This window comes from Ambystoma mexicanum, chromosome 2p (assembly GCF_040938575.1).
Source record: "Ambystoma mexicanum isolate Mex_15411 chromosome 2p, UKY_AmexF1_1, whole genome shotgun sequence".
NCBI lineage: Eukaryota > Metazoa > Chordata > Amphibia > Caudata > Ambystomatidae > Ambystoma > Ambystoma mexicanum.
The window spans coordinates 1072212768-1072237126 of NC_090923.1; the positions used below are offsets into that span (position 1 = coordinate 1072212768).

A 24359-nucleotide genomic window follows, 5' to 3' on the forward strand; every position below is an offset into this window, starting at 1 on the left:
CGCCAGCAGATGATGGTGATTTTCGGATCGCAAGGTGCAGTTCCGGCTACGCCTTTGAAAGAAGCCGGCAGGGAACGGGCTCGGTCCACCACTCGCCCGCCTTTGGGCTCGGGTGTTCGGCGTGATCATCGGGAGCCGTCGAGGTGCCACTCAGACAAGGGAGATCGCCATAGCCGTGCCAGGTCCTCGAAGCCATTGAGACCGTCGGAACCTGTGAAGCCTTCGAACAAGTTGTTGACACCATCGGCACCGTGTCCGTCGAGGGGGGCTCTCAAGGCTCCGCCCTCGAAGAAGTTGTCGATGCACCATCGGCACCCTCAACGCCGTTTGTGGAGGATTTGGCGGAGGTGCCCCGGGTGGCTGTGGAAGCTCTGAGGAAGGCTCTCAGTAAGTCTATGAGGCCTGTTTTGTAGCCCTACTCTGTTCCTTCTCCCAGATTGGATTTGTTCCAACCTTTGGAGTATATTTCAGAGGTGGAGGAAGGGTCTGATGATGAGATGGTTGTGTCTGCTGATGTCCCTGATGACCTTTTGTCGGGGCACAGTCAGATGGAGGAACTCAGTCAGTCCTTGCATGGCGCCAGTGGTCTTGACACCTCTCCGGAGGTGGAGTTTGGCAGGCTTGAGCCTGCGCCGCATGCCGAATCCTCCTATAGGCGTCTCATGTCAAGGTTGACTGAATACTTGGGGTGGTCGGCTCCAGCTGACCTATTGATTTTGATCAGGTTGATCTGACGGACATCCTGGACCCAGGTCCACCCACTGACCCGGTGTTGCCATTTCATATGGCTTTGCAAAGAAGGGTGGCGGCAGCTTGGACTGCTCCGGAGAGTCTCCCGGCAGTGAATAAGTCGCTTCTGAAAAAAACTGCCCAGCCAGTAGTGATCCCTGCTACTTGTCGACGCACCATACTCTGGAGAGTTTGGTGGTGCAGGCGGCTACGGTCCCCGCGAAGCATCCCTCCTGATAGGGAAGATAAGCGCTTTGATGGTTGGGCGAAGAAGGTATTTTCATCTGGGGGTATGGCTTTGAAGGCAGCCAACTCTGTTTGTGCCTTGGCGAGATGCACTCTGTGAAATTGTGTATCTTTGGCGGCTGAGCATATTCCCGAAGGGGAAGAATGGGATGGTTTTCTAGCCCTCGTGCAAGAAGGCAAGGATGCCATGTGTGAATCCGTTTAGTCAGATTTGGACATGGCAGACACTGTCAGCCGGTCCATGGCTGTGGGCACCGTGATACGCAGGTTTGCATGGTTGCGGAAGTCGGGGTTTGCTCCTGATGTGCAATCCCGGCTTCTCAACATGCCTTTTGATGGAGTTGATATGTTTGGCAGCAAGGCTGACGAAAGCCTTGAGAGGTTGCAGACCTCCAAAGCTGCAGCGAAGTCTTTGAGCGCTGCAGTACGTCAACCTCTGCCTTTTCGTCCTAGGGGACAGCAATGGAGGGGAGGTTCCTTTCGGTACTACTCTACCTTTGGTAGATCGAGAGGAGCTGCCAGTCAAAGCGGCCACCGTAGGAGTACCAGAGGTGGAAAGCAAGGTACTCGAGGTGCCAAATCCGCTCGGGCAGTTGCCTCTTTGCCCTCAGGCACTGCCGCAGCCGCGTCCGCTCAGTCATGAGGCCATGTCCCATGGTTCGCCGGTTGGGGGCAGACTTGAGCAGCATCTTGGAGAATGGTGAGCCATTACTTCAGATGTGCCATAGAACTGGTGCCTGTAGCGGAAAGGAACAAGAGATGGTATTCCCCTTATTTTTTGATCCCGAAAAAAGACTGAGGATTCTGACCCATCATGGACTTGCGTTGGCTGAACAAGCTCTTCAGGAAGGACAAGTTCAAGATGGTAACTCTTTCTCAAGTCCTCCAGGCCCTTCAACTTAGGATTGGTTGGTGTGTCTCAACCTCAAGGATGCTTACTTTCATGTGCCGATTCATCCCAAGCACAGGAAGTACCTGGGGTTCGTAGTTGGCGACTCGCATTTTCAGTTTTGGGTCCTGCCGTTCGGATTGACCTCCGCCCGAGGGTCTTCACCAAGCTGATGGTGGTGGCAACGTATCTCAGGAAAGGGGGATTCACGTCTACCCCTACCTGGACGATTGGTTGATCAGGGCGCACTCTCTCGAGCAAGCCTAGATCATCTGTCCGTCACCTGCCACTCCCTTCACAAGCTGGGCTGCTCCCTCCATTTAAAGAAGTCCCATTTGACACCTACCCAGCGGCTCCAATACATCGGAGCAGTGTTCGACACATCCCTGGGGCAGTGTTCGCCTCCTCAGGTGAGGGCTCTTCACATTCTGCTGATGGTGGACAAATTTCAACGTGCCTAGAGTCTCCCGGCGTTCGAGTTCTTGAGGTTGCTCGGCCTCATGGCATCCTGCATTTTCCTGGTGCGAGAGGCCATGCTGCGGATGAGATCTCTGCAGTGGGCTCTCAAGATGCAGTGGTTGCAGTTCTCCGGCAGGATGTCAGATCCTGTTCAGATTCCGCCCTCGGTCGCAGAGGATCTTCTGTGGTGGGCCGTCGACGGCAATCTGATGAAGGGAGCTCCATTTTGGCAACCTTGGCCAGAGATAACTATCTGATGGACGCATCCCTCACGGGTTGGGGAGCTCATGCCAATGAGTTATCACCCAGCGGCCGTTGGTTTCCGTCGGAGTCCAGACTCCACATAAATCTGTTAGAGCTGCGGGCCGTCAGGGTAGCCCTGAAGGCTTTTCTGCCGACTGTGCAGGGGAAGAATGTCCTGATTATGACGGACAATACAGTGGCCATGCACTACCTCAACAAAAAATGGGGGGCAGGGTCACTCCCGTTGTGCAGGGAGGCGATGCAGCTTTGGTTCTGGGCCATCCAGCAGGAAATTTCAATCTCGGCAGTTCATCTGGCCGGAGAAAAACGCAGCGGCGGCGGACGCTCTGATCAGGCAGAGCGCGGTCGCTCACTGGCTCGGGAAGTTCTGTTGGAGATCTTCACCCTTTGGGGAACCCCACAAGTGGATTTCTTCGCCGCCAGTGTCAACCGGAAGTGCGAAAGATTCTGCTTGCGGGAATTTCCTCCAAGAGGAGCCTTAGGGGACGCTTTCGTATTGGAGTGGTCCTTCCCACTGCTGTATGCGTTTCCTCCGGTCCCAGTCATTCCGCAAGTGTTGCGGGGGTTACGGAGGTTCGGTTCCCAGATGATCCTCATTGCTCCGGCATGGGCCAGGAAAGCGTGGTACCCAGACCTTCTCGACATGTCCATCTGCCCTCCACGCTGTCTTCCCTACCGAGACGATCTGCTCTCACCGGAAGGGGGGGTCGGGTTCTCCATCCATAGGTCAAGTCTCTCAGCCTTCATGCTTGGTATCTGAAAGGTTGAGGTATAAGGATTGGGACCTCTTCGAAGACGTGATGGAGGTGTTGCTTTCGGCCAGAAGGCCCGCAACGAAATCACGGTACCGTTAGCGTTGGAGAATGTTCTGTGACTGGTGCAGGGTACAGAATGTGGATCCTTTCCAATGTTCCGTTCCTTTGGTTTTGTCTTTTTTGCTTTCTTTAGCCCACAAGGACCTGCAAGTAGGTACCATTAAGGGTTACCCTGCGGCGCTGTCCATATTTTAGCGCTCGTCTGAGGAATGTTCTTATTAAGATCCCTTTGATTTCTCAGTTTCTAGAAGGGCTAATTAATGTGTTTCCACCGTCGCCTTTCTAGGTGCCGGGGTGGAATTTGAATTTGGTTTCAAAGTTCCTAATGGGAGTTCCGTTTCAGCCCTTAAATTTTTGTCGCGACTGTTGTCCTTTAAAACTGTATTTTTATTTGCGGTTACTTCCGCACGCATAGTGAGTGAGTTGCAGGCACTTTCCGCCAAGCCACCCTTTACTGTAGTTGTCCTGCGGTTGAGGCCTTCTTTTCTTCCGAAGGTTGTCAGACTTCCATTTGATCCAGAAGGTGATTCTTCCGGCGTTTTATCCTCCTCCACATCCTGGTAAGGAAGAGGAGAGGGTCCATAGGTTGGATCCTAGAAGAGCTTTGAGTTCCTATCTATCATGGATGTCCTGGGTCAGAGTAGACGATCAGCTCTTTGTTGGTTATGCTGGAAGGTCGCTTGGGTCAAGCTGTTTCCAAACAGACCTTGTCTAGATCATTTTGACGATCTCTGAGTGTTACCGTTTGGCGGGAAAGGACCCTCCAGTAGGCTTACGGGCTCACTCTACTAGGGGTGTGGCTGCCTCCACTGCTCTACAAAGGGGTGTTCCTCTGTCCGTACTTTTGTAAGACACTATTCCTTGGACTCCATCCATGGGCAGGATTTGGCCTTTGGTAGGTCAGTCCTCTATTCAGCCATTTGATTGGGCATTCTAAAATTGTAAATTCTTTTCCCATCTCCATACGTTGGTTCTGCTTTGGGAGTCTGTCATAGATGTGGAATACATCGGAGGACACAATCCCCTCGAAGAACAAGTTACTTACCTTATCTGGGAACGTTTTTTCGATGGGATGTTCCTCCGAAGTATTCCACATTGCACCCTCCCAGCCTGCCCCTCTACAGAATTTCTTATGCGATTGCAGTTTACGTTTCCGCAAGGCTTTCTGCAGTCATACTGGCAGGAGATTGGTGCCACACGTTCTGGGGAAAAAAACGAAAACTGAGGCTATGGGCGCCATGCGTCCTATATATAACATCCAGCGACGTTAACCCTCAACGGAGGCCCTCGAGGAGCAACGTATCGACGCAGGATACCCTCTGACAAAAATGTTCCGCGGCAGCACAGCTGTGGTCATTACCTGTCATAGATGTGGAATACGTCGGCAGAACATCCCATCGAAAGAACGTTACCAGATAAGGTAAGTAACTTGTTGTTTTCATTTGTGGCTTTGTTTCTTCAAAATGATACTTTGCTTATGCGCTCCAAACAAGGTTCATATTGTTTTTCGACCTTGGAAGAAAGGGGGGATTCGCTATGGATTGAAGGACGGGAGGTGTGTAATACCCGCAAAAATGATAAGCTTCGCATTTTAAAACTGGACAAAGGAACATGTAATTTCATTATATGAAAACCATTGCTCTGAGCGGACACTCTGCAATACGCCACCAAGAGAATGTAAATACCAAATATTATGCAAGTTTAACTGGAGACTAGTTTATAGACAAACGAGTCAAGGTTTCATTTTCTGACTGGTATTGCTTGCTTACATTGTAATGGGTTGTTGGGGCATATTGTGACGACACGTAAACACAACCTATGGGCCTCATTACACGGATGGCAGTAAGGATTTACCGGTACCGGTAAAATACCGGTACCGGTAAATCCTTACCGCCTTACTACGAGGTCCCTTTGCGGGTTGGGGGATTTAACGCCTGCTTTTTGCAGGTGTTAAAAACCAACCCGCAAAGGGACCCAGGTAGCTAATTACGGCACCGCAATTTGCGGTACCGTAATTAGCGCCTTCCCCATTCCCATTGAGCCCTATGGGGCAAAAATGGGAATGGGGAAGGGCAATGGTGGAAGGGGGAATTACCGCCCCGCCAACCTTGGAATGGGGCGGTAATTCCCCTTTCCGCCAAGGCGGTGCCGGTAATTTACTGGCATGAACCATGGCGCTAATAGCGCCATGGTTCTCTGCCATCCGTGTAATGAGGCCCTATATGTATTTGTCCCGGGCATATAGGCAGTCCAGCACCGAAATGCTATGGCAATTCCCTTCTGAGCTAGAGTACCTACAGCAACCCCTTCCCCAAGTTCGTTGCTAATATTCCATTATAATGCCGTCTGTGTTCGAATTTTTCCGTCTGCTTCCGCATCCCATTGCGAGCTAAACCTACTCTGATCTGATTTAATCTGATTAAAGAACGGCTACTGAAATATATTTTTGTTATGTTTTCTACACAGCCACATTCTTCCTTTCTGCGAATGTCATTGTTTCCAGATACCGAGTAATGGTTTCTTCAACAGGCAGTGGCAGATACACCTAAATGGATGGTTTTATATTACTTTGATGTGGGACGATCGCCCTGGACCAATATGCCCTTTAGCGGTACCAGTTACAAGGAGCAATCTGTCCTCGTTTACCTTGGTCTAGCAAGAGGCTGATGCCGAAGCCTAGCGATTCAAGGTTCTTCTAATGCGCTTCTCTATTAAAAGGAATACTCTGTGCCTCATGATCAAGACCTGATGCTCGAACACAACGAAATTAAAAATTTGGTTGATAATCTAAATTGGTGGATGTTCTCCGGGCGTTTGTTGGGAAATAAAAGCACATTATAAATTGCAGAGTATTGGTGTTTCCTTTAAAAATAGTGTTTTCTATTCCGATTTGCGATGCGCTGTGCTGAGAGGATGTATGTGTTGATATTCTGGGTTCTGCGTCAACTGGCGTAAAGACGTAGGTGATGACTGGGCGCGTTTGGCTACGCTGCCCACTAACATCATGAAAGTAGGTAGAGAATATCACTAGGAATAGTAATGTCAGCTTCAAGGGTGGGGGATATGATTTAGTGCTGCGAGGGCATTTGAGTTTAGGGTGATGCGGCAAGGGATAAGATTAGCACAAGATGGCCGTGCCCAGCTACACGTGTAAAAGTGAGGAAAACTAAAGTAAGGTGCATAGGAAATGTTCTTACAATCGATCAGTTTGCTTAAAACCACATGCCCGAACGCTCGGTACAATAATATTTGTTGAGCGCACTATTACTTTAATTTTTTTAACTCAGAATTCAGGATGTCTGGAATCTTTCTTGTGATTATCAATTTTACTGTAGATTATAAAGACATTTGAAGTGTTTTTGGCTTTACTCATTGTTTCTCGTCAGCCAATGTAAAGTGTTATTGGGGTAAATAGTTTTTCCTTTTTCTCCGAAGGACTGTTGGTCCTGTTCCTGAAGCAATGGGTCAGTGTTTGACAAATTTGGTCTAGTGACAGGAAGATGTAAAGGAAAGACGAGCATGATGTATACATTTCTTTTCTTCCTGAGGATCTCCTTGTGTAACATTTCCCAAAGCATGTCACAGGAAGGACTGAAAAGCACTTGCTCGGAGTACAAAACTGAAGGCTTGTTTTCTAATACTCTAGCCACATCTTCAGGGCCTTCGCCAATAAACGGGCAAAGATGGGAAACTACAGCCTCTATGTCCAGACCATTTCTGACATCCCAGTGGGCCCCACAGATTACCTCACTAACATCGCTTTGAGTAGCATGTCGAGAGTTTTGCCAACGACTTGCTTGAAGCAGAGAGATCACTTGCTGTCAAGATCACTCTTTATGTTGAGAGACACGCTGTCAAATCTCTTTGTTCGCTTTTTCTGAAGCCCTCTGGTAAGTACTTGATAAGATGTACTTTTAGTTTGGGTAGGGTTTCCACCATGTTAGTCCAGGCTCTCATGAATATAAACATGTCAGCAGTCTGGCTTTACACTTAGGAGGATAGAGGCCCAGTAAGGTCCAGTTTATACACCTATCATCACTTATTGTTTTTATTCACTGCAGACCTAGCTTCGAGAAGCAACGGAGCGCTTTACAGAGGCATACAACAGTACTGATTGTTAGGGAGAATTCTCATTCTATGGCTAATTTCCCTTACCTATAGAGTCCCCCAGCAGCTTTGCTGGATTTGAAGGTTTTGTTTCTTTCTCCTGCTAAGAGTGTAACTCTTTTTCCCACTGTTAGGCATATTTGCTATGTGTGTTCTAGGATATTTTTTGTGTTTAATATCTATGGGGTTTATCTCACCCTCATAGGAACCATCTTTATCCACATGTGTTACACAGCACACTCCGTGCAGTGACACAGTGGTGTCGTAGCGACCCCCAAACATAGACTCCATACCCTGGGACCGACTACTGTCTCCCAGGGCATGTAAAGTCCCCATTGACATTACTAGTCAATCTTTATGAACAAAACCAGTACAACCCATCTTGAGGTACTGACAAGGGTTCATAGTTTTTCCCTTATGTTCATTTTCGAGAGGGTACCGTACAGTCCCTCTCTCAAAAGTTTCTGGCTGGTGGCAGTGGTAACTACCAAAAATACTTGGCTGCCAATATTTCCCTATGGGATTTCCCCATTGTTCGAGGCTACCACATTTACTGACAGCCTCTAACATACTGCCGGTTTATTCTCATATTAACTTTACTCAGGTAGGTTTTATTTGCCAGAACTTTTATATAAATCTTTCCCGTGTCTTTCTCTAAGATCCTAACCCAGGTCGAGGATCCTTTGTTCGTCCTTTTGGCGGGCTTCTGCCAAGAAGCCCTCCTTTCAGCGCCACCGAGTCTGGGGTGGACCCATTATGTGAGAGGGGGAGTAATACCACTGGACAGGGTTGCCTCAGCAACCCATGTCGCACTTTGTCCTGATAGGCTGGAGGGTCTCCCGCCAGGATGACCACTCCATTGTGTGAGTGACAGCTAGGCTGTATGAATGGGGATCTTTTTGCATAAAAGCAGGGTCCTGAGGACTGGAAGAGCAAGACGTCGCCACTGGAACTAAGAAGCCGAAGAGGAGAGAAGCCAAAGACATCTGCACCAACTGAACCACCGGTTGAAGCCCTGCTGCAGCGTCTCACCACTCTTCTCCACACGACGAGAGAAGATCTTCATCTGCAAGAGCCTTCTTCCCTTGAGCTGGTGGGGCCAACCAGTTTGCCAATCGCCTTCCAGGACCTGTCTTGGTCGAATCGCCAGTGCCCTGAATTCAGAGACCGGATAGTCAGGCACCCGTCCACCCGGACTGCGATTTAAAAGAGTGTACCTTTTATTTCGTTTGGCAGCACCGCGGCTGGTTTCATCTCTGGGCAGTGCAGTATCTTGAACCTTCCTCCACGACGAGAGTCTCTCTTCCTCTGCTGGATCTCCCGAACTGCAGGAACTTCCAGGAACAACCACCACCGCAGGAGCCTCTTTTACTTTTTAAGTTACTTTGTTCCGCCAGGCCTCCCTTTTCGTTTGGTAGCGTTAAAGGTGTTTTAAATCCTTTACCTACCTGCTGGGTTTGTCGCCCCGATCATCTAACATTGTCTTTCACCTTCTGCATCCACCTTTTTGAATCATTTAACAAAGACTTGACTGCAGCTACAAGAACATTTTGCTCCTGGGCTCTTTGCCCTGTACCACTGACTCTGGCACAGGGGTATTGACTGTGGCTGAATGTGTTGTAGCTGCCTTCTCTAGATTGCTTCTAGAACTGTGTTGGTGCACCTAACTCTTATAACCACCTTTTCCTTCCCACTTTTAAAACTTGTAAAGTGCCATTTTGCTCGGTTTTCACCTAGGTATTATACATGCCAAAGTACTGCCTTGCCTAAACTTGTTCACAAACTTATTGGGAAGTGTTGCTAGGGTACCTAAGAGTATATTCCTGTATAACTTGTTCTTTCCCTCCCTTGTGAGAAATTGCTAGTGTCATTTGTGTTTGGTTTTCACTGTGCCGTTTGCTCAGTTTTCACTCTTGCTCAAACTTGTCTACAATTTAACGAGGCAATTGTGTATACTTTTCTTGACAGATTTTAACTTGCTTTAATAACTGTGATTAATGTGTTGAATTAGAAGTGTGTAAAATAAATGTATATATTCTTTTTAATACAAAGCTTTGTTCAGTGTTTCCTTGTACCATAGTACTGTAGCCCCATTGTGTATACCCTGAATACTGCTCATCTCCCTCTTGAGGTAAGTCTGACTGCTTAGCCACAGCTACCAACTAAATCTTTGTGGTGCAGACTGATACCAAAGGGGATTTATTGCTCATACCTGTAGTCTTAATCTTCTGTAGTGCACAGGATTCTGCCTGACACTGATGCATAACAGAGCACTTTTCAAAGGTGACAACAGAACAGATCTACAGTGGGGGTAGGATATGGAGGGGCACATAGGATGGGGTACAGCTGTACAGGGTGGCGGGCAGGAGAGCGGGCAGACGGCGTCTAACGAGTCAGGTGGCATGGGGAGTGATGTGATGGGCTAGATGTTAGGGAGGAGAGACTCCTTGAAGAGGTGAGTCTGGAGTTATTTTCTGACTTGTAGGACAGAGGGGGGGGGGGCAAGTCTGATGCTGACAGGGAGGAGGTTCCATAGTCTTGGGGAGTTGGCATAGATGGCTTGTTTTCTGGTCCTTTGATTTTTGCAGCAGTGTATTTCAAGTCTGCACATGTCCTGGCTTCTGGTGGTGCGCTGTCCGCGGAGATGCTGAGTTTCTCCGCGAGGTAGCTGGGTGACTTCAGGCCGACTGCCTTATAGATGTTTCGGCAAGACTTTCTTTGAAGGTGATTTGTGCGTGCAGTGGGAGCCAATGAAGGTCGATGAGGGCTGAGTGATGTGGTCTTATCTGTGTATACTCTTGATGAGGCGTGCAGCCTTGTGTTGGACACTTCTCAGGGGCACAAGGGAGGACGAGAGGAGGCCTTAAAGGATTGGCCACACAGTATCATTATTTAAAATGTTTACTCTTCATATAAAAGATGTGCATTAAATAAACCTTTAAAAATAGGTAACTGATTTTACGGGAGACATAGCACAGATTAAAACAATAAATAATACAGTTGTAACCGTTAATATACATTTACATTAGCTTGTTTGGTTGCAGGTTATAAAGTGAGAGAATGTTATGATAGTAGGTTCTTCAAAAATAGAAGTGAAGTAATTTCAGATGGGTACAATACCACCGACTACGCAAGTAATCAACACAATATCAGGGGTATATAATACCATAAAGTAGTTTGATGCAGTTTAAAAAAAATAAAGCTTTTGTTAGCTTTTTCTATACATAGGAAAACGTCAACAATGAAACCAATTACATCTTACTGAATCCTATGTTTCAGTTATTCCCCTCCAACCCCCCCTCCCCCGACACCCTTTCATATAAACGTGCACTATACCATGATACAGGACTTTTAGCTTGGAATGCGCACAAAATTGGGTTCGGATAGTGACACATTCTGGACCACATAACGCAGAGTAACAAGGCAACAAGAGAGAAAGAAAAAAGGGAAAGATCCCCAAGGTACCCCCCCACTTCGGTACACAACACAAATCTGATGCAGTTTTAAGCGTTAAGAAAATGTCCCTTGAAATTAATAGGCCTCCTAGGAAATGGTTATCTTTTTTTCTCTTGATCCCCACATTTCTGTTGAGTTGGACTCTGACTAGACTAATTTTTGAGTTGTGAGGTCTTTTCAGCCATACTCACCTGCTCAACTCGGTCATTCAGGCTCCTAATGCTGGGCAAGCTTCTCCCATTTGTTGTCTTTTACATGACGGCTAACACAAGCCACTTGAAGTGGAGTGCTACAAGGACACCTTCTGCTGCGTTTTCTTTTCTCTAAGGTGACTTTAAAAATATATATATATATTGGACATATATAAACATTCCCTCCCTCCCTTTCCCAACTCTTTCCCCCACTCCGTGCCCGAATTCTAGTCCATTAAGACCGTGCCCATTTGACACTTCCAGTCTTGGCTTATTAGCTACATTATGGCCAGTATTTATAAGTTTTGAGGACACCATTGTTGCGTATACTCTCCCCGTAGAAAGTCCAATATCATTCCCCATTCTTCGCAGAATCTGTCTCTCTCCCTCTGTATCCCATAGGTCACCCATTGCATGGCCAGAATCCCCCAAACTTTATGCAGCCATTCAACATTTGTAGGGGGTGTTTTATGTTTCCATTTTCTGGCCAGTACTTACCAGGCCGCTTTCAATAGAATCATGAACGCTTTCTGCTGAGGTTTGGTAGGAATTTGAAACTTGGGATCAAAGATTCTGCACATCCATTCCTTTGGGGAAAATATTGGTGGGGCTGCCAACCATTTGTTGTATCTGATCCTTAATTTCTTCCTAGAATCCTTCAATATTAGGCAATCCCACCAGAAATGCCTACAGTCTCTTCTCCCAGAACACGCTCTCCAATATTCCTGTGTTACTCCTGGGTACATTGAGTGTTATCTTTATGGCGTATAGTGCCACTGTACCATCACCTTTTACCATGCCTCCCTAGTTTGTATGGATTTAGTTAGTTTTGGAATTTGTTCCCATATGTTCTCCCAATGTTTTATAGGTATCTCTTCCCCTAGGGTCTTTTGCCAACGTGTCCTGTTTGTCCATGTATGATCTGGACCCTCCCCTTGTTAAATCGTATATAGCCTGGAAACCAACGATTTGTCCCCTGTATGTGTTGATACATTTTTCAAATAGGATCAGGCCTCTTGTCGCTGCTTTTTTCATCTCTGGTTGTTTCAGCCAGTGTCTCAATTGATAGTACTCTAGTCTATCTTTTTCTATTAGCCCAAATTGTTGTTTACACTCTTCAAATGTCCTAACTTCTCCCGCTAACATCATGTCCCCTACCTTTGTACACCCCGCTTCCCTCCTTCTTACGAATGAGCCTTGGCTCACCCTTGGGGAGAACAGCGGGTTTCGAAACAGAGGGGAAAATGGAGAAGGGATTGTTTTTATTTGGCCCTGGCTAAGGAGGCGATCTCCGAGGTTGCAGACTGGCAGTAGTACCTGGCTCAACCCTACCTTGCGGGGCGTATCTTGCTGATCCAGCCATAGTAGTCCTTCCAAGGGAGTCCCCGCCACCGCCTGGTCCCTTCTAGCACCCGGCTTTGACATGTCTTTTGAGAACCATTCGCGTACGCCCCGTAGTTGGGCCATTACATAATATTTAGCGAAGTTCGGGAGCCTTAGTTAAACCGGCCCCCCCGCTCACCTTCAATCAGTGAGCCGTCAGGGTTTCTAGCACTATTCTACGGCATTTGTCTTGCCACACCAAGTGTGATACCAGTTTATTGAGTTCTTTGAAAAAGGTTTGCAGAACCTTAACGGGAAGAGCCTGGAAATGGTATAGTAGTTTAGGGAGTGTAATAATTTTTATGTAGCAATCCTTCCCAGCCAGGATATACGTATGGGGGGTCCATCTAGTTAGGTCTGCTTTGATTTTGGAAAGCAGTTCCAGGTAGTTAGCCCTCTATAATCCTGAGAGAGATTCTGTCAGATTCACTCCCAGATGAGCAATTTTACCCTTTGCCATTTTGAATGTGGGGAACCTTGTCAGGGCACTCTCTTGGTTACTGGTAAGTCCTATGCCCAGCAACTCAGACTTAGCCATGTTGATCTTTAAACCTGCGGCCTTCTCTGCTTCGGAGAGTTTAAGTAGTGCCAGTATAGCATTTTACGGGTCAGTCATAGACATAATCATATCGTTTTTAGCAATGGTTCTAGATAGAAATCTTAAAGGAGTGGGCACAAGGGGCATCCTTGTCTTGTCCCTCTCAAGATATGTACCTTTTTGGAGAGGTGAGAGTTTATTGAGAGTCGCATCGTGGGAGTTTTATAATTGACTTTAACTATGTTTATAAAGGTAGGGCCCATCCTCATTTGCTCCATTGTCGCAAACAGAAGGGGCCATTCAACCCGATCAAAGGCCTTCTCTGCGCCTGGCGAAATGAGTGCCGCTGGAACCCTACTGCGTTCCACCTTTTCTATCAGGTGGGCTAGCCTCCTGGTGGTGTTCCATGTTTGACTTCCCCTTATAAATCCACTAGATCCATCAGAAGTGGTGAGTCTCGCCGCCAGGATCCCCAGGCTCACCGCCAGGATCCTCTGGTTTACATCTAGGTTTAGAAGTGCTATGGGGCGATAGGACCCACAAATCATCGGGTCTTTGTTTGGTTTGCGAACTACCACCACCTTTGCTTCCGACATTCACTGGGTCACTGAGCCATTCTGGCTTATTGAATTAAAGAGGCAGGTCAGCCGTGAGCTCAGTTGTTTACAGAATTTTTGTCAAAAACATGCTGGAAACCTATCTGGCCCTGGCGGTTTATTTCCCGGTAGGCTTTTGATTACGACTTCCACCTCTTCCTTGGTGATGTCTTCCTCTAATCTTTCCCTGTCCGTGTTCGCTAGCTCACGTAGTTGGGATTTCCCAGGTATTGTTGTATTACTTGTTGTTCCGGGTTTCAAAGGAGCCTACTATAGTTTCTGTAGCTATTGACCCATCTGGCTTTTTTATCGATGTTATAGTGCTGCTTGCTTCAGCCCGTCTCAGCTGTCTGAATAAAAGTCTACTTGCCCTGTTTGCATTTATATAGTATCGCTGTCTCGTGTTTAGTAGGGACTTTTCTGCCCTGTGTGATCCAAGCAATTCCAATTGACCCCAGAGTTCCTTCAGTTTTTTATAAGTGGCTTTACACTTTTTCCTACTTAAGGTCAGCTAGGTTTCATGTAGTTGGGATTCTAAGTTGGTTTCTCTAGCTATTCTCTGTTTCTGCCTTTGAGCCTCGAGGTCTATGATCTTCTCCCTTATTACTGCTTTGAATGCCTCCCAGATCCCTTCTTGTGTTACTTGGTTATCGTTGTGTGCGAAATACCCATGCAGTTAACTCAGGGTTCAGTGCGCGTTACAAATAAATAAACTAAACCCTTCCATTGTGTCTCCCAAGCTTTACACCGCAACTTTGTCTGTCAAAATCTCCCGGGGGAGTGACCAGTCCCACAGCCCTCTGTGGTTCCCATCTTTTTATGGCAAGTATCATCGGTGCATGATCAGAGAGTGATATGGATCCCAACTTTATTTCACCGACCTCTCACAGGAGGGCTGCTGATACCCATACATAGTCTATCCTAAAAAGGGTCCGATATACATGCGAGAAACACGTAAAACCATCTTCCCCCACCCTCTTCTCTGGGCAACCATCCTTGAGGGCTATGTTGTTGAAAGCTTCTATCAACTTTTTGGACGTAGGGCTACCTCCATGGTTCTTCCCTGAGCTCCTGTACTTACTGGGATCGATCCATTCAGGACTTTTCCCTTTCCCCAACTTCCCCAAAACCCAACACCCCTCCTCCCTGACCCCCAAGATTTTAACTCCACACTCCCCCCTCCTCGGTCGGGGCCATTGTTCCCAAGAACTACTCCAGATACTATCCTGGGGCAGCGGTCCTGGTTAAACCCTAGGGACTTCATCTGCAGGGGCGACCAACACCCCCTATCGGATTCCTTGACTGCCTCCAAAGTCCTTCCCTCTGTCTGGCCTTGTGCTCCCCCCTCCTTCGGCAGCAACTTAGTTTTTAGAACTTTTGTACCCCAACATGTATTGTAATTACTTATTTGTATCACAGGGCCCCATAGGCATGTCATTTTCTGTCCACGGGATTTGTCCCTCCTGACTTGGGTGGCGGAACTCTCAATTTTGCCCCTCCTAGCCCTAACCCCTGACCATTCCCAAGGTTTGGTGCCTCCGCTGGGAGACTATCATCTGGATGTTTGCAGCGAGTGCCTTTTTTTCCTCCTCGAGGTTCAATACTGACAGGCCCTCGTCATTCTCTGTTGCATGCCTTCCCACAAGAAGAGAAGCCCGAACGGGAATGTCCATTTGTAAGGGATATTTTTAGCAATTAGTACCTTGGTCACTGGGTTCATAGCTTTCCTTTTTTGAAGAGTGGTTAGTGCCAGGTCTTGGTAAAGCTGGATTTGGTTTTCTTTTATTGACATTCCCGGGTGGTCCTTTGCTACACAGAGGATGTGTTCTTTCATTTTGTAAGAGGATAGGGCCACTAGAACATCTCTTGGTCTCGCTCCTGGATCTTGTCTCTTCGGTCCTACTCTATGTACCCGGTCTATTTTCACGTCTTCCGATTGCATCCCTGTCAACAGGCTTCCAAAGCATTGTTGTACTGTATCTCTCAGGTCTGTATTAGGAATCGTCTTGCTCATGCCTTTCATCTGAATATTTGACCTACGAGACAGTTTCTCCAGGTCCTCGGACTGTAGCTCGAGGTTATGGGTGGCTCTGGCTACCTGTTCCAAAAGGTCACTGTTCTGCTTCCCCTCTTCCGCCACTTCCGATAGGACCCTTTCAGTTATGTCCACTGTGGTACCCAGATCTGTGACTTCCTTTCTGACTTCCTGTAGTGAGCTCTGCAATTTGTCCATCATTTTAGTGATCTGGCCTTGGAAGGAACTCATATCTTCCATACCTCTAAGGCAGTCCTGTAAGTCCTCTTTGTTCTGAGCCATTGTGTGTGATTCTCTCCCTCCTTGAGCCCACTTTTCGGTTGACTCCCAGCTCCCTCTGTCTGGGCTTCTTCTGACTGCTGATGCCAACAACGTTCCAACTGGGCCCCTTGCAGGTTGGACGACCCCCTTAAGCTTAGCTGGGACGCTCTGGCTCCTGGCATTTGGGGGGGGGGACAGTCCGCGGGCCGGAGGGTGAGGGGGGGGCGGTGGGAGTTCTATACAGTTATCCCTATGCTGTTTGCAGAGCTCAGTTTATCCTTCTATTGTTTTGAGTTTACGATCTGGCAGTGTTTCTGGTCCCAGAGAGTGAGGATTTGGGTTGCTTGGTTGCCCACTGTATTCCTATCCACACTCTTCCGGGAGACTCTTGGCTAGTTGGGCCCAGGGAGTTGCATCCTGCAGCGATATTGTGCCTGATTTCTTCTTTTGCAGTCTGTCTCAGGGTCACTATTTTAATTGAGTTGACTACGCACTATATGCACGTGGGGCACAATTGGGGGGATTCTTCATTTCCTGTCTCCTCCCAAGTGACAGTTCCTTTGATCCCTTACATGCCTTCTTTTATGGTGACGGTTGGCCCCAGGGGCTATGCCCTTATATTGCCCTTCAACGGGCGGGCCGTCTCTTGACTGTGTCCCCCGTGAGTTGTGCGTGTGATGCGGCTCCTCTCCTGTGTCGCTTGGAGGAAGGGGCCTGACCTGCATCCTCCATGTTGTCTATGTTCTTAATTAAGGGAGAGGAGAGCAGGGCTGCTGCAACTGTTTATTTCAAAGCCCCCCAAAGGTATACCGAGGGGGGAATGCACACCCCTTTTTACCTGCCCCCACGCTCTGATGGGAGTCTGGCTGCTTCCCCGCGATACTGGAAGAGTGGTGTCCAACACCGGGTTGCTCCTCATCTTGCTCTGCTCCGGGCTTGTCTGTTCTCTGCGGTTTCCTTGCACCTCCGTCGGTCCGACCTGCGCACGCAATGCCCGTTCCGCATTTGTTTCTCCACTGCTTCACATGGCTGTCTGGCGGTGGGGGTGCTACTACTTTCTGGTGAGCCCGAAGGCCTGCTTTTGTGTGCCTCAACGGAGGACAGGAGAACACGTCTTCACACGTTGGCATAAATGTGTCCACAGTAGACTTGTGACAACCCATTTTTACTTTTTTCGGGGTGCACTACCTTGCACATTGTTTTAACGTGAAAATGCATTTCTGAATACCGTATATTCAAAATGACTGGGCCTCATGATTTAAGCCCTGTTCTTGGATGCATCTTCTTTGCTGAGTTCCACTCTGCCCTCTCAGCTCTGATATTTCTCCAGCATGGGGTCTGGCATGGATTCACATGCTCATGAATATTCCCCGTCGTCAGGCTGGGAATCCTCGGTAAAGAAAAAATCAGTTTCACTTCTGAACTGTCTTTCTCCTAACAACCAATCACTGGTCTCTGGGTCATACTGCCCCCAGCCAATGACTGCCCTCTACCTAAGCCCTTCCTCTGGCAGCCATCTTCAGATTTTTACCGCATGTTCCAGTTGTGGGAGTCCTCGTGATTAGCTCTCGGCCTTATTACTGCATTTTGCGCTTTTTCTAAGAGTTTTACTCTATTTTTTCAGTCAATCGAGGCTCAAGCTCCATCGATCTTCCATCCGATTAACGGGGACCCATTTCGGATTTCTTCAGTGCCCCTAAAGGGCGTATTTTGTCAAGTTTGCTTCTTGGAGGATTCCAGAAGCTTCTTCAGCGCCTACACCATGCGTGGACATGGCGGAGGAGAAGGAGGATTCAACACCCCTGTTCAAGGTTTGCCCAGGCTGTGGACAGGCCCTACAGAGAAGGCCAAGGGGGAGCGGGGCTTGGACCCTCCCCCTAAGGTGAAGGCCTCGGGCTCGACCAAGGTCGTGAAGGCCCAGACGCATCCGGCAAAGGCCCAGCCTTCTATTGAAGGATTGGTGGCGTCCCTCGCGAAGGCAGCAGAGGCGGATCCGCATGGTATTGTCATGCCTACCCCCGGGGAACCAGACCAGGTCCAGCAACCCCGGAAGCAGGCATCACGTTATTTTGAGCAAGCCCAAAAACCCCTGCTAAGGGCTCTTTGGGTACGGTCCTGGCACCTATGGCGCCAGGCTCATATGGAGAGTCAGTCCTCATAGAGTAGAACTTACCTCATGCAGATCATGCTGCAAGAGCTCCAAGCCAAATGAGGCTTGGAAGGGACTATTTTACCTAGGGACTATTTTTACTCTGGCAGGGCTGGGGAGTATTACTTACCTGGGACTACTTTGGAGGCTATTTAAACCACGCCCAAAGAGCAGCACACGCTTTGCGTTATTCTGCATCCAGCAGCGTAACGCTCACCGTGCCTGCAAGTCTGCATCCAGTCTTCTGCCACGCCCGCCTCGAGTTTGGAGCTCCTAGAAAAAGGGAGAACGAAGGAGAAAAGGTTAGAACAAGAGCAATACCTTTCATCCTTACCTGAATTCTTGATCCATCGCGCCTTCGAGCTGGAAGAAAGAAGTTATTTTATGCGCGTCGCCTCGCCTGCTGCAGCGTCGCGCTGAACTCACCGGCCTTCGCCGCATCTTCACATTCCACTGCATCCTCCTGCATTTTCCCGCCGCATTCCGGCACCTAAAGAGTAGACAAGAACAGCAAGGTGAGCCAAGGGAATACACAGAGGAATATTAGTTACCCCCCCCCCATAGACTTACCTGATTTTACCACCGGGGGTACTATTCCTCTTCATGGGTCGGCGCAGCTTCCACTGCATCTTCGCCGAACCCCGGCCCCTAAGGGGAAACAAAAGGACAGCAAGGTGAAACAAAGGGACTATCGAGGGGAACCCTCCTCACCACAATAGACTTACCTGATTTTACCGTCGGAGGTATTATTCCCCGAGACTTCATACTTTCTCTCAGTGCCTGAATAAGGGAGAAAAATACAAAAAGGGGGTGGAAATGTCCCAGGAGCAGTAGGGAAAGGGACTACAAATATACTATAACAAAGTCCGTTCTGCTTTTAATACAAATCTCAATAGGTTCAGTTTCAATTGTTTCCCTGAGCGTACCATTACGATATCACACATTTTAGGATTCTCTTAAAGCAATCGAAGCAGCCCCAAGTTTGTGAAAAAATTCTTTGAATGTTTATTTCACAAGAAACAGGTATGCATGAATATTTGGTGAAAAATAGAAAGCATAAGTAGTTTGTAAACAGTGAAAGATATAATACAAAAACCAACTGAATATAATATGTGATTTAAAAATTAGTGAAAAACGAGCTGCAATAGAAAATTAATTATCAATTTCTTAGACCAAAAGTGAAATGCTGAAGGAAAATAGACACATAGACTGCCAATCGTGGAGAGTGACCTAATTATGAGTCCACATACATGGTTTAGTGGCTTAGTGAGGGGCCACTATAAGGCTTATTTTCATAAACGAAGGGCAGAGTCTGAATTTGTTCTGTTTCCTGTATTTCGTTGACAGGTCTGCCTACGTGTAAGTGTCAAAAAATAATAATCCTGGAACTACACAGTTCAACTTGACATCATTAAACCACGTTTCGGCAAAAGGTGCCACCTGTCTGGCCATTGATTCCATAGCATAGTAAAAGTTGCCTTCCCCAGGGCGAGATACCTCACAACAACTGGACCCTGTGGGGAAGCAGACATAAAATATATATAAATAAATAATTGTGAAAGGGACAGTCCCCCTTCTTGGAGACTACCCAGATTGCTGTAAGAGAGAATCAAAGTGAAATACACATATGGCAACATGAATTACCTAATTGGTTGGCTGTGGGTGAATAGAAAAACAGGTGCGATGTGGGCAGGGAAGCCCAGTCTTAGGTGTCTGGTAGAGTGGAACCGGGGTAATCCACGGAGTAACTACATCAAGGCAGAGGTTGCATTGGAAAACACACTCTAAAAGTGAAGAAAAAATTCATGAGAGGCGAAAATGTTGCTGTGTAATACAATATGATTGATTGCATATGGAAGCTACCTTATAGGGAAAGGCTTGCAAGAAGGTACTTGGTGGAGTCTGTTCCAGATAATGTCATTCAGCATTGCATGTTAGAAGAATTCCTGAGATGTGTTTAATCACATCAGAGAGTAGACCTAGAGGTATATACACATATTATCAGGATTGGAAAGGAAAAACAAAGTGCTTCAAGTTGCAAAAGGAATTTTTTTATGTGGAGGTATATACAGAAGCGCCTACCTCATATGAAGTAAAACAGAAGAACCAGCCAAATGGTTGCTTGTGTGCTGGGTATGCGTGGAGAGGTGTTGGCTTACCACCTCCAAGTTTACTGGGCGGAAGCGTGGGGTGCTGCCTCTATAAAGTAAAATAAAGGCAAAGAAATAATCTAGCTCGGCTTTCGTTTTGCAGCGCGATTAGTAATAAAAAGAGAGACAGTCTTCATCTACATGAGTAGTATGAGACTAACTGTGATGCATTTGCAAGTCATACCTCAAAAAGACTCGAGCTGACGTCTTGTCGATGGCTCCTTATTTGCACTGGTCTGCGGAGGCTCTGAATATCGCGTGTACGTGATGAGAATATAAAGCGGAACAAGCCTGCTAGTTGCAGCGTAGACGTTGGTCCAAGTGGCCTCTTCCTATTGGCGCTTGTCCAGAAAGCGATCTTATTCGCTAAAAAATGGCGTGCCTCTATGTCAATCAGTGTGGCGGCATGTCAAGGAAACGACCGGATTCGCTGGGGGCTGACGTGCCTCCATGTCAATCAGTATGGAGGGTTGGGCAGAAGCCCAACCCTTGAAAGAAGCTGCACAGAGGCTGCTTCTATAATGGCAGAAAGCTGAGTTACGGGGCACACGACTCAGTGCAGGTGCTGCGGATGGCCGCGGAAAGGGGCGAGCTGGCTATGGTGAGTAGTGTGAGTGCGACTGACTCAAAATGAGTCAGCCGAAACCGGCACAGCAGTCCGAAGAGACGAAAATGAATCGTGACAAAAACTTAATACAAGGCAAACCACATCTTCCATAAAATGGTTTTTGGGGGGACTGAAGCCGCCCTGTGTTGCGTGCAGGCAGGGCAAAACCGCATTCAACAGAGAGAAGGTGAATCACAAATAGTGAAAGGCATAACTCTTAAAGGAAAGAGCACTAAAAAGGAATGAAAGTAGGCATTGAAGGCACAACTAATGAAGCGATTAAGAAGAAAACAAAGTGGTTTCATTATTTATAAATCGGTAGAATGTGAGACTGAGATGAAAAATCCAGTCTGCAACTGGAGAATAAGATCATAATGAGTAGAGAAGGAACCAAAGAACAAAGGGGGGAGGAAAAGGTCGATTATATTGGAAGGAAGTCCTCATTGAGACCACTTGTATGAGTGGATAACCAATAAATCCATTGTGCCTCCTTCTGAAGGAGGCATTGAGATACATTAGGGGTATTCTTTACCACATCCAAAATCCACCAAAATATGTCATTGGCGGAGTGCTGTAATTCCAGGTAATGGCTAACAAGAGGTGCAGATTCTGTCCGACATCTGATTCTTGAGCGATGCTCCGAAATTCTGATATGGACTGGTTGAGAGGTCTGTCCAACATAGCGGAGCCCGCAGGGACATTGAATGCAATACACTGCCTGTTTAGTTTTGCAGTTTGTCATAGTGGAGAGAGTCCATGTTTTTTGTCTGATTTTAAACTCCTTGAGTTTTTTGGTAAATTGGCAAACAGAACAGGATCCAGACGGGAAATGACCAACAGTAGTCCTAAGATCCCAAAGGCCAAGTCTTGGTGACTCTTTTTTAAGAGAAGAGTGGACTAGTTTGTCGCGGATGTTATTGGCCCTTTTGAAAGAAAATCATGGGAACGGTGCTTCGGGCAGACTGAGTTTAACAATTGGCCAATATTTGGAAATTAATTTTTTAATTTCAACGGTTTGTGGCCCATGGGTTAGTATGCACGTCATTTTGGTGCTGTCAGTGTCCGATTTTGAATCGGGCTACTGTTTAGATGTAAGCAGAGTGTCCCGGTCAGTGAAGCGTGCCCTTTTGAACGCCTGAGTAATCAATCTTTTGGGATAGCCTCTTTCTTTTAGGCGACTGCTTAGTTTGTCAGATTGTTCATAGAAATCCCGCAGATTTGAACAGTTCCTCCGAATACAGAGGAACTGTCCGTATGGCAAATTATCCCGGAGATGCCGTGGGTGATTGCTAGAGTAATGTAATAAGGTATTGCGGGCAGTGGTTTTCCAATATAGAGAACAAATCAATTTTCCAAATTACTCTTTGATGACTAAATCTAAAAAAACTATTTGCGTGGTACTGGATTCCATTGTGAATTTAATGTTTGGATCCACATTATTCAACCATTCGAAGAAAAGTATTAGGTCAGGTTTGAATCCAGTCCAAAAGAAAATTATATCGTCAATGTACCTTTTCCAGTTTGTTATGTACTGACGAAAGGGATTAGTATGAGATAGGATATGTGAAGATTCAAATTTAAACATAGAGTATTGCTAAGCTAGGCGCAAAAGCAGCCCCCATTGCCGTGCCCTTTGTCTGTAAGTAAAATTGGCCATTAAATTCGAAATAGTTCTTGTTTAAGGCTTTAGTCATGAGTTCCAAGATAAAGTTATGCGGAACTCGGTCCTGGGTATCGTACTCCAGGAGGACTTCTTGCATGCACTCAATAGCCTGATCCTGCGGTATGCTAGTGTATAGCGATTGAATATCCATTGTAACCAGCATTTGAGTTGTACCATCAAAGTCATGTTTTTCAAAAATCGTGATGGTATGAGTCGTATCTCTGAGATAGGTTTCTGTTTTTACCCTGATGGGTTTCAAGAATTTGTCAATTAATTTACACAGTGGTTCTAATATCGAACCGCACCCGGAGACAATTGGTCTCCCTGGTGGGTTTTCCAAATTCTTGTGTATTTTAGGAAGTGCATACATCGTTGGAATCCGATTTTGGCTTGTGATGAGAAATTTAGATTCTTTTTCTGTGATCCATTTCCGGTCGAGAGCAAATTGTACTGCGCTCTCAATTTCATTTCTAATGTCACATGTGGGATCTTTTCTGAGTTTTTTGTAGCTGACCTGATCTTGTAATAGATCCATCATAGCTACATATTGTGTTTTAGACATCACAACAATGCCACCCCCCTTAACAGCAGGTTTAATTATGATAGAAGGATTTTTGGATAATTCAATCAACGCTTGATTTTCTAGTCTGGAAGGATTGTGTCTAATAGGTTTGTGCTTAGCTTTAAGTTTGTCAAGGTCGCGAAAGATGCATTTTTCAAATGTCAGGATATCTTTTGTGATTTCGTTATCTTGTGGTTTAAAGGTTGAGGGAACTCGTAACCCTGTGTATGATTCTGGCTCATTCTCACCGAGTTCTTTAAAAAAGACTTGAATAAGGGAGAAAGCAACAGGTTACATATTGACATTATTTATCGAACTGTGTGGAAATACAAATCCTTACCAGAATATTACCGGTTGCCACGAGGAACTCTTCACTAGGGTCAAGCTGCAATAAATCTGCAAGGAATCGCACAAGAGTGAAAGTCAGGCATGTGAACTCTTACGAACTACAAACTTTTCGGAGTCAATATTGTTCTGGAACTCACCAATTCCTTCGAGCCAGTGAAGCAACTGGTTATCAACGCGCCCCTGCGCTCAATGCAGGATGGAGAGCTCATCTTTTCAAACCATCAGGTGAGACTATAAGAGGGGACGTCAAAGGTGATCCGTGGGGAGAACAGCGGGGTTGGGGGGATTTATACTGAACTCCACAGGTGGTTAATTCCCTTTCTCCATTTGCAGAAGAATATTCCTACGGGCCAAGCAAACGAAGCTAGGTGGGCCAGTCCAGTCCGTCATCTCGGCCCTACACGTCACATTGGTGGAGACTGCAGCTGTCCAGTTCAGATCGACGCCTCTGTGGGAGCCAGGTGAGCGTAACGGGCATGATCGCGAAGGCTAGAGTATCCATGCCTGACAGGAGTCCTCCTCGTTCCAGCCCATCGAGAAGATGCCAGAAAAGGTGATGCTTACCATTTTGCCTAAGCCTTCTCCCCTGGTCGCTGAGAGGGGGGGTATGATAGCCCTTCAAGGCACGGATATCTCCTCGGAGGAGGAGCTTAGCAGTCTCTGGACCATCCAGGAGGAACGGTATGTCGAAGTCATACTCTACGGGAAGGTGACAAGACCGACTAGGAGCAGCAGAGCGTAGGCTTGGGCCAAACGCTGTTGCCTCCTCCACCTCAGCAGCCACCGGCGGACATCTCGGTGGACATTCTCACGGCACTACACACAACGTGCTCAGAGATCCGGACGAGGATGCCCCTTGCACCTGCGGCCCCTCCCGTGGCAGCGGGCCCACTGGGGGAACCCCCAGCGAA

General features: G+C 47.1%; 1 protein-coding gene across 6 annotated transcripts in view; it reads left to right on the forward strand.

The window, feature by feature from the left end:
- The window catches only part of MUS81 (MUS81 structure-specific endonuclease subunit), a 1262762-nt gene that overhangs the window by 1051214 nt on the left and 187189 nt on the right, over nt 1–24359 (forward strand). Inside the window, exon 16 of one of the 6 annotated variants that reach the window (XM_069645011.1) lies at nt 5869–6247. The exons of the other annotated variants lie outside the window; for them this stretch is intronic. Coding sequence (XP_069501112.1) covers nt 5869–5916 — 48 coding nt within the window. The 3' untranslated portion in view covers nt 5917–6247. Of the gene's footprint in view, nt 1–5868; nt 6248–24359 lie in introns of those variants that run through there. 6 annotated transcript variants of the gene reach the window in all.